This window comes from Macrobrachium rosenbergii, chromosome 48, assembly GCF_040412425.1.
Source record: "Macrobrachium rosenbergii isolate ZJJX-2024 chromosome 48, ASM4041242v1, whole genome shotgun sequence".
NCBI classification, from domain to species: domain Eukaryota; kingdom Metazoa; phylum Arthropoda; class Malacostraca; order Decapoda; family Palaemonidae; genus Macrobrachium; species Macrobrachium rosenbergii.
Window position 1 is genome coordinate 13,615,243 of NC_089788.1, and position 10,259 is coordinate 13,625,501.

At 37.3% G+C, this 10,259-nt stretch overlaps 2 protein-coding genes across 3 annotated transcripts in view; one reads left to right on the top strand and one right to left on the bottom strand.

Moving 5' to 3' along the window:
* Positions 1-10,259, bottom strand: part of LOC136831276 (bestrophin-4-like) — a 92,129-nt gene that overhangs the window by 16,780 nt on the left and 65,090 nt on the right. Inside the window, exons 2-6 of the mRNA XM_067091379.1 lie at positions 7,227-7,781; positions 5,038-5,148; positions 3,791-3,962; positions 2,416-2,545; positions 780-1,018 (exon numbers count right to left, since the gene is read on the bottom strand). Coding sequence (XP_066947480.1) covers positions 780-1,018; positions 2,416-2,545; positions 3,791-3,962; positions 5,038-5,148; positions 7,227-7,297 — 723 coding nt within the window. The 5' untranslated portion in view covers positions 7,298-7,781. The remainder of the gene's footprint in view (positions 1-779; positions 1,019-2,415; positions 2,546-3,790; positions 3,963-5,037; positions 5,149-7,226; positions 7,782-10,259) is intronic.
* Positions 8,945-10,259, top strand: part of stas (Transmembrane protein stas) — a 157,752-nt gene continuing 156,437 nt past the window's right edge. Inside the window, exon 1 of one of the 2 annotated variants that reach the window (XM_067091385.1) lies at positions 8,945-9,082. The gene's annotated coding sequence lies outside the window, so the exon portion shown is untranslated. The other variant, XM_067091384.1, reaches the window with a different exon arrangement.

The following is a 10,259-nucleotide window of genomic DNA, read 5'->3' on the forward strand; positions in this document are numbered from 1 at the left end:
AATTCAAATGAATAGCTATTCCTAATTGCTGGCACAAAAACTGAAATACCGGAATGAATTCCTTGTATTGAGAAGTGGAATTTCAATTTTGATTTACACTCTCACTCTTCAAATAACTGACATACTTGAAAACCTTTCTTTACTCTAATATGTGATTCATGCCGAATTTAAAGTACCTCTGGTTCTATTCTCGTAAACATATTTTGCTGGAACACCTACGATTGTTTTACACGGTAATGAATGGACTCGATGCTTTGACATACCCACCTTAAAGTTCAGTTCCTGTGTGCATTTCTCAGTCATGACTATTTTTGTCAATTCAGTGCATTCCTCAGTATTAGTCTTCTATTTTATGTATACGATACTTCTGTAATTTCAGATTATTTCTCATCATTTGACCGTCTATGCAACTTAATTGAATTAATCAGCCTATGACTGCTGTAACTTTGTGTATTCTTCATCGTTTGACGATGTCCGCTGCTCCAGTATTGTGACGGTTTTGTGACTTAAAGTTTCACCTAATTTTGAAAGATAGGATTGTACTTGTAACTTTAACTTCCACGCAATTTTTAATGTTTCGTCCGTGATATTAAGTCTCATAGCTCAAAATTCCACTAACTCATGCTGTTTTGGTGACTAATTTTACATATTTACAATCTTATGATTTACTGACGAAAAATTCTCGCTTTTTCTCGTTTACAAGAATCTCGAAAAAACTCTTCTTCATTTGCATCTGATCAAGGAACTCTGATCTCTAACTAACCAGATAATTCGCTCACCTGCGTGTACACGAGGGGTATGCTGATCCAGTCATAGCTGAGCAATCCTCCGCATTTGCCTCGGAAGTTGTTGATTTCGTCGATGATTGTCTTCATGGCGAAGTCATCCCGGATTCGATTCTCTTTCCTGGCCCTGGCGACGACGCTTCCGGCCCACACCAGAGGGAGCCAGTGCAGCGGGTGGTTCGTCTTGGCGGCCATCCCGTCGAAGATCTTCTTCTCGCTCGACGTCATCAGACCTGAAGGATGGGGGATGTTTTACTTAGGACACAAGAAGGACATGTGACACCCTCTAGGAGGAAAAGGGCGTTGCTGAAAACATCTAACACAATATATGTAAATATACTGTATATATATAATGTATGTATGTATATGTATATATATATATATATACTGGGCCACGTAGTTGAAACCTAGGCGTGGATGGAGTGACATGGATACGTCCCACTGACTCCAATGTGTTATTTTAACCAAAGCAGTAAATTGTGCACTTGGTAGTTAGTCGACTGTGGTGAATCAAAGCCGCGATGGACAAGGTGTTGAGCTAAAACAAAAAAAAAATCCTCCTCAAATGCTAGCTGGGAATCGGAAAGATAACGCCTTCTGGAACCTCGCCTCAAAGGGAAAGGTGCAGATGAATACATATTTACAAATGCCAGTCCATGAATTACATAAAGTGACCTACTTTAATGAATCGCTTAAATTTCATCATAAATGTTTGGTCTTTTGTACAGAGGTATGCCAAATAATCTGTATTACAGATACGTTAATTCTTTGTACAAATATATAATGTAGATCCAGTTTTGTAGTTTATCGTTTAGATAAACAGAATTACGGAGCAATTTCATGATTAAAATATCACTGTATATCTATAGTTTGCTGCTTGTACCTACACTATAACTGATAGTTGTTCTTTTGACTTATTTATACTCTGTTAACTGTCTACCCCCACGGGCTTAAAAGAACCCCAAAAATGAAACTAAACAAGTCAACTTTAACTTTGTTATAGAGGCTTAGGAACTAACATGGAACTTTTTTTTGTATGAAGACCAAGGTTCTGGAAGACAAAATACAGTTGTAATCAAGACCTTTCAGAAAAGCCTAAACTAAAAGCATGCGCCTAGATGGAACAGTATATTGAGCGTCCCAGGAACTGGCACTTTTGTCAAAGAGTTGCCATTTATTTATGGCTGTTTAAGTCATCATTGGTGATTTCTCTTCTGTCCACTTCATTTACCTATTTCGAGCAAGCTTTGTGATAATAAAATGCTTACTGCAATTAATTATGATAGAGGGAGAAATATTATGATAGAGGACAAGTAGATGAAAAATAATAGGAAGATGAATGTACATTAGAAACCCTTAGGAAACTGTTGCATCATTTCATGCCACCATTCCACTGAAGAATGAATGCATAAGAACAAAGTGAGGATAAGATATAACAATAAAAGAACTTATCTTATGTAAATATTAATTTTGTGCAATGTTAAATTTGGCCTACATCTGTTTGAGTATCACTACAGCTCACTTTCAAGGCAGATCAAACTAATGTTTAGACCAAAATAATCACAGTTGGAGAACCAAGATATACTTTAATCATTGTCTTCGCCTCTGAAGACTTATTTCAATCCCTCACCTGCCTCGACGAGGTGATCCAGCGTTGGGAACCTCTTCTTCGCTCTGGAGGTAATCATAGTCAGCGTGATGGTGAAGGCCAAGTTGACGTACCTCACTATAGTACGACGCATCAGACGTCCTCTGTTATCCTGGCGCGTTCGTTAATGGATGAAATGATGATAAGTTGGTGCTCTTTAGATTTTCAATGTCAAAATTTACACTTGGCAATTTTAGATGTACAAACCGATGAATACTATTGCTTTTTCCCTTCTTCATAAAAGAATACTTTGAGTTTATCGTTAAAAGGAGAGTTGTTATGTAAGGCACGTTATTATTAAGTATAATTCAGTGTTCTAATGATAAGTTGTTGTGACATACTCAATAAAGACGTTAAACTTTACGGTAAAATAAGCTAATTGAGATATAAGTTAATGATTGAAGGAAGTTAACAACTTCAAAAATTTATCGATTAGATAATAATAATAATAATAATAATAATAATAATAATAATAATAATAATAATAATATCTAAGAATTGCTAAATGAATTCTTATAACACGTCACTCACGTTTTACAAGTAATTAGTTGAGGCAAACTGAACCCAGGTTTGGATGCAATTAGTATTTTTTTAATCAATATTGTTAAAAAAATTAATATTAAATAAAATACTTCACAGGCGGAAATCCCCATACTCAGGTGTACTAAAACTCAACTTGAAGTATGCAGTTATAATAATAATAATAATAATAATAATAATAATAATAATAATGTATATTAAAAACCCACAATTATATAAATAAACTATGTTATTTATAAAAGATAAAAACAAAGACTTTCAAACACCTGAACGGTGTTCCTCCTCAGTGTTCATAATAACGTTTTCACCTAAAGTCTTTGTTTTCATCATTTACAAATAATAAAATTTATATAGTTTATATAATTCAAATAATTGTGGATTTTTAATAAACAAAAGCTTGATCACGCAATTGTGAATTTCTTAACAGTAATGTATAGTAATAAAATCCGAGAGGATCTAATCTTGTTTGTCCTCCCCCGGGTGACAGTAGGGGAGACATGACACAGCCACCCACCCATTGCAAACTGGTTTGTCCGCCCGGGATGGGGAAGGGTTAGGTAGGGGAGGCATCAACCCTCCTCCTGCAAACCTGTTTGTCCGCTCTGGGTGGGGGCGGGGTAGGTAGGGGAGACATCCACCATCTTCCTGCAAACCTGTCTGTCCGCCCCAGGTGGGGGTGGGGCAGGTAGGGGATCGGTAGGGTAGGGGAGACAGAAGCTCCGGGCTCCAGCGCGCGTAGCGCGTTCCAACAAGCTCGTAATAATAATGATAACTACCACTTATAACTGAGCAATATCCACACGAAACCAATCCTCACCTGTCCTTGGATAGAGGTGGAAACGAACAGCGACAACGAGTCTGGCCAGGGCAGCGTCTCGTACTGGGCCCACCACCTCTGGATGACAATGCTGACGTAGAACCCGAGGACGAACGACACGGGGATGAGGTCGCTGTAGTGGTTGCAGTAGAGTGTGATCATCTCGAAAATCCTGCGGTCGAGACAGACACAATTTTGAGTTAAATGGTAATGTTTCTGATGATCCGGGAAGCAAACGGATTATATTTAGGATTAATGCCTGAGTGTTTGGTATCCCCGGACATTCTGAAAGCGACGGGAGTCATAATGGAAAGCGGCACCTGTTTTTGTGCAAAGTTGGTTTTGTGTAAAAGGAGAAGTTACACTGTATGGTGAGGTTCAGAGCTACCATACTCTTATCATAAAGAAATGATACTTTTAGCTTTCAGTAATGATTCGTTTGTGATAGAAAAATATTGTTACATTTAGAGCAGGAGTATCTCAGAAGGGGATGATTCAACACTACCACATAGTGTAAATTTCACTTCATAAAAACTGCTGTTTCTTTTTGAACATGTAATTCTGTAATTCAGTAATTCCCGAAATGCAGTTGTGAAAAGGATGAAAACCATTTTGAAATTTCTGACTCTGCAAAAAATAATTATGTCTGAAGCGTCTTCAAAAGTTTCTTTGACAAGGCCGGATGAACGTTAAAGATATCTTGAAGTGAAATCAATATTATTTTTTATTGGCTCTTTAGAAAACGTTGATCAAAAGAAGCCTCATAGGTTAAAATAATTTTTTTTTTGCTAAAGGCCCAAAAAATGTAAACTTTATAAATTTTCCAAATTGATAAAACCTTTTATATGGTATTTAAAACTTTATCATTGGGCAGCCTTAAAGAATTGTGAAATGCTTTCTGAAATCTACGTTTGATGTCTAAAAAAATTCTGCTAGTTTTCTAACCAAGAAACTGTGAATCATCATAACCTCAGAGCTATAATTTTAATGCAATGTCCACGGAGCTTAAAGTAATGAGACTGTTTGACATTTTGCCTCTGCCTGGAATAAAAACTGTTACCGTAATAATGAGAACATTAATGGATATATATTTTTATTAAAGATAATTAAAAAAGCTGTATCTAAATACACTTAATTGTATAATTCCTGAATACTTTCATAGAATTAATAAATTGATCATACTTTTTCCTAGTCAGAATTCTGAGAAATAATTTACTTCTGGTTAATAACTAAAGAATGCTACTTACTTCTTCTGCTCCTCATTCAGCACCAGGCGATAAATAATGGAACAAGTGTAGTAACACATGGAATAAATTAACAGATCTGGCCACACTAGCTTGTATATACTGCCCCTCCATCTGCGGGAAAAAATATTTGTTAATATAGCAAGTCATTCTTGAACTGCAGTTTAGTTAGCAATTCTTTCTCACTGCTAAAATGATCTGGAATTCACTTCTTGTGTCCTTTTTTTAGTGGACGATTTTATCTATAATAGAATCCGAGTGGATCTTGTTTTTCATCCCCTGGGTGACAACAGGGGAGACATGACACAGCCACCCACCCCCTGCAAACCGGTTTGTCTGGCCCGGAGTAGGGGTGTGGGAACGGGGGGTTAGGGGAGACATCCACCCTCCTCCTGCAAACCTGTTTGTCCGCCCCGGGTAGGGCAGGGTGGGTAGGGGATCAGGAGGGCATGGGAGACAGCAGAGCTGGGTTCCAGCGTGCATATCGCACGCCAACAAACTCGTTACCGTAATAATGACCAACCTTTGCAGAAAGGGTGCATCCTGACAGACCTACCAAATTCAGTTAGTGGAGACAAAATCACTCTCAAATCAATTACCGGGATTGTGCAGAAAGTTGCCAAGAAGCAAATACGGCTGATGGATTTTCCAAGAGGAATTTTAATCATTTGAAAACAGAACTATAATAAATAAATCAACCACGTCCTTGTAGGACTAAGCCTTCTCCATCTTTGGTTCTACTACATTGCTGTTCTCTCCTTTATAACTAATGAGGGCATTTTGATTGCCAGGCTCAAGGGCAAACATGATTGCTCCATCGGGTCACTGAGGATAAATAATCTTCGACTGATGTCCCTCGTTCTAATCCCTGAGCAACTTCTCCCCTAACTTTCATTTTGCTCAAGGAATACTGAAAGGATTCTTTATTAGATACACAGCTTTGTGGGGGAGAACCAGATGCATATTTCCACATTTAAAAAAAATTAATATGGTGAAAGCGGATGTTCCTTTCTCCTAAACTTGACACTTTTTGTTCTTTCAAGTAGTATATATGCAGATTTGTCTATTCCAGAAGGGTTTTATATACAGATGTTGATTGTAAAATTACAGACCGTTCTGTATCCTCCCTTTGCTCCGCAGGATTTTTGAAAAGTTGATGATTAAGCCCTCATAAGAATACCTTGTGTGTGTGTGTGTATGTATATATATATATATATATATATATATATATATATATATATATATATATATATATATGTATGTATATATATATATATATATATATATATATATAGATATATATATATATATATATATATATATATATATATATACACATGAATTTTGTCCTATGCAATGTGTTTTTTTTATTTTAATAAATATTAAGCCACAAATGTTTAATATTAGACAAACGCTAATTGGTTCTGATTTAAACCAAATAAAATTTTCTCAGAACATACATAATGAAAGTGGAAAATCAAACTGAATGCTGGCAGTCTGCATCATTTCGAAAGTATGCAAATTGCAGAGACTCTCAACAGTAGAAATATATTCTCAACCATTTTTCTTTTAGTAACGCTTAATCCTTCATCTTCAGAGCACAAGAGGGTCATTATCTTCTAATAAAGGCCAAACAACCAAAATGCCGCCAACAAAGGGATAATGGAAGTATGTCATTTAGTCTAAGTTATCTTGGAATAACAGCGGTTCTGTTTGATAAGATGGGATGTCAATAAAGCTTTTCATGTTTTTCTTTGTTTGGTGTGTGACTTAGTTTACTTAAAGCAAGAGAAGGAATGGATTGAAAATTGTAAATAGACACATTTCTAATAGGTGTATATGCTTCGAAGCAAGGTTTATTTTGACTAGAAGAAATACTAACCACTTACTTAAAAGTACAATAATTATCATGCAGCCTTTTCCTCACTTATTTTTTCCACATAATTATTTACTTCACACAAACACACATATATGTATATATTGCGTATAAGTTTTTAATCTATTCAACTCTTGGTAATGCTTCTTTTTTACGCAAACAGAAATTCTATTTCGCGGATGTTTGTTAAACAAGCTCGCGGCCATCTGGTTTCTTCCTTGAGAACACATCTTATTATAGGCATTGATAAATAATACCAAAAATCAGAGGAAAAGTGAATCAAACATATATAGTAACACAATCGATAAAAGCTCACCTGAAAAGCAGCCTCCAAAAGTTTCCTAAGCCCCTGCATTCAGCGACTTCGTGTGTGTATGTGACAGTCATTGTGTCGGTTCACTTTGACGCACAAATGAGATTACGTAAGAAAAGGGAGACGCCTGAACAAACACACCAAGTTAAAAATAAAAAAAAAGAAACTAAAACTTAAAAATCATGTTTTTGACATTTAACCAACACGTATACACATAACAGTTTTCGTCGTGCACTGTCAAGAAATCTCTTCTTCCTGACAGTGGTGGGAACTGTGGACAGTTGCTGAGTTCAAGGAATACGAATCGAGTCTCAACGTGTCAGCGATGCTCATCAGGGACCTGCAAGCGACGACACTCTCTTTGCACGAAACTGTGGACCGTGTTGGTCCATTCGCCATGAATAGATGCGAAATCCTTCCTAGAGAGAGCCACTTAAATCTAAGCCATTATATTTGGGATGTGTTGTCTGAGTGGCAATGGCTGTCACGTATTTCATTGAGATGAAGAAGTGTCGGCTATTCACGGACGATCTTGAGGCATCACGATCGCCACCACACCTGTAATGAGAAGTCAGCCATTAGAACGATCACGTCTTTTGCTGTGAGAATTTATGGAACCTAGCGGATACATAATAATAATAATAATAACAATAATAATAATAATTGAATAGAAAGACGACAATTTTAATTGCAGAAGTTGTAATGTATGATTAGAAAATAGTTGTAAACATATAGTAACAAAACAAATAGTTGTAAACATATAGTAACAAAAAGGAAGAAAAAACAGGAGAATAAACAAAAGTAACAATGATCAGTTAGGTAACTATAAAAAAATTATTTAAATTCTGTTCACTGAAATTATCATAAACCAAAATATGATTTGCCAAGACACAGCAGAGAATGCTGGCTTAAAAAATTCTGAGCATCAAAAAAGACGTGAGAGATTTAGCTTTGCAAATTTTAAGGGCCAATGTACCAGAAAATTTCCATTTTAAAATGACTGAACATTTTGGAAATAAAGGCCTGCTAAAACTATTTGAAAACTTTTTTTTTTACAAAATGCAGGTCCAAAAGAACCACAGAAAGAAATTTTTGTTAAATGAAGAACTTCACGAATTATTCACTTGACTGAATCTTAGTAAATTAAAAATAAATAAATAATGTCCAGAGTGTTCCGAAACGTTTTCTGACGTGACTTGGGCCGGGTGCTTTGACCTGGCCGAGGTTGGAAATTTTCAAGGTGCCAGATGCATGACAAGGCCGTGGTTTTAAAAAATGTCGGTTTTGCGCTCTTGGACTTTTGCCTCAGGTTTGGGAAGATGTTTAAAGGGAAAAGACGCCCGGTTTGGGCCTCTGGACTTTGACCAACCAACAAAGACGTGACAAAGCTAATCAATCGTTAACTTTCGGCCTATGAACGACTAAATCATTCTCTAAAAGGGGTTATAGCTCATGGAAATTATACTGTTATTATCATACTATAAGGTCAATTTCTGTCACCGAAAATAATGTTTATATGCCATGCAGCGGTCAAGACTAATTATTATGTTATAGGCATCATGTTTCTGGGGGGCCGTTATAAAGGATTCCTGTCAGTGTGACTACTATTGGCGGTGGGCCAGCCAATCAGAGCTTTTGTTGTTGTTGCGTGAGAGCCAATCAGCACTCTGAGTGCTCGATAGTCTGTGAACACACGTGATTGCTCCGTAAATAAGCAAATTGCTATTATCGTCGGCATTTTAAAGAGTTAAGACTATGTAGATTTGATGGACGAGTTCGATGTGGCCGAGCCGTCCCCGGTTAGTGAGAGAAAAAGCTGAAAAGGAGAAAAGCCGTCTTTCGGTGGCTTTGTGGCAAAGGTAAATTTATGTTGGATGACGTTTGGTTTTCAGATGATGATGATGACAGTGATGATTATAAACATTTTCCGGTAAAGATCTTGGTGCTAGTGTTATTGGTGAGCAAGGCAATGTCATAATAGGTGAGCATATAGAGGAACGCAGTGATACTGATGAGAAGGGAAAAGGAAAACGTAGACCTAAAGGGAAGGCTATGGATAGTAGTGTAAAAAGAAAGAAAAAAGGTTATTGTTACGATTATAGTGACAGTGACGCAACAGATGACGATTGAGTGCATCCTCATGACACTGATAGTGACCCAGAGTTTGTTAATGCATTCCTTTGTGCCACTAGAAGCCTAATATGTGTGGACAAGCGTACCACCCAATCGGTGCCAGTGCTAAGACCACCACCAACACGGGTTCCCAGCCTGTGGAACCTTCAGTTGATGAGGCTAAATACCCGTTACAGAAGGAAAAGGAAGAAAAACTGGTAATAAACTAAAAACTTGCTGCCAATGTAAAAATAAATGAATACATAAAACTTGGCCTGCCCTACCAAAGCTCTTTTAAGAACACTGGTGCCAAGGAAAATGCTCCAGCCAAGAATGATTATCACCATTACAACTGCAAGAACGAATGTTTCAGCAAGGGGGATGGGCGATTAATGGGTTCTTCAAGGAATAGTGGTCAGTGGGGAACTACAACTTGCTGAAGGAATAACTCTAAAGAAATATTCGCAGGGAAGCCGTCTGTAAGAAGCGGTCCAAGACAGAAGAAGCAAGCAGTGTCATTGAGCCACTCTGTTGCCTTCAAGAGCATAGGAATAACAGCTTGCAATGCTGCCTTCCTCTCCATTCATGCAACAAACGCTATGAATACCTAAGTTGCTATGGAAAAGTTTTCCGAGGGAGGAACAACAATAAAGGACGTGAGGTGAACGAACCTCAGCTCTCGGAAAATAACAGGTCGTTCACGAACACTTAAACTACTGCTAGCTTGTTCCAGCCATCAAACCCGTAAACGCATCTTGTACTGTAATGTTCGGAGTCGCACTTCATCATCTAGGCACCGTGCAAAAAATACCTTGATTAAATTTTTATTTTATAGTAGGATGTCAGCCAACATGATTTCGCTGTGGTGAAGTTAAAACATTACAAGATTTTCTGTGGCCAATATAATATCAGTGTGCGGCCCAC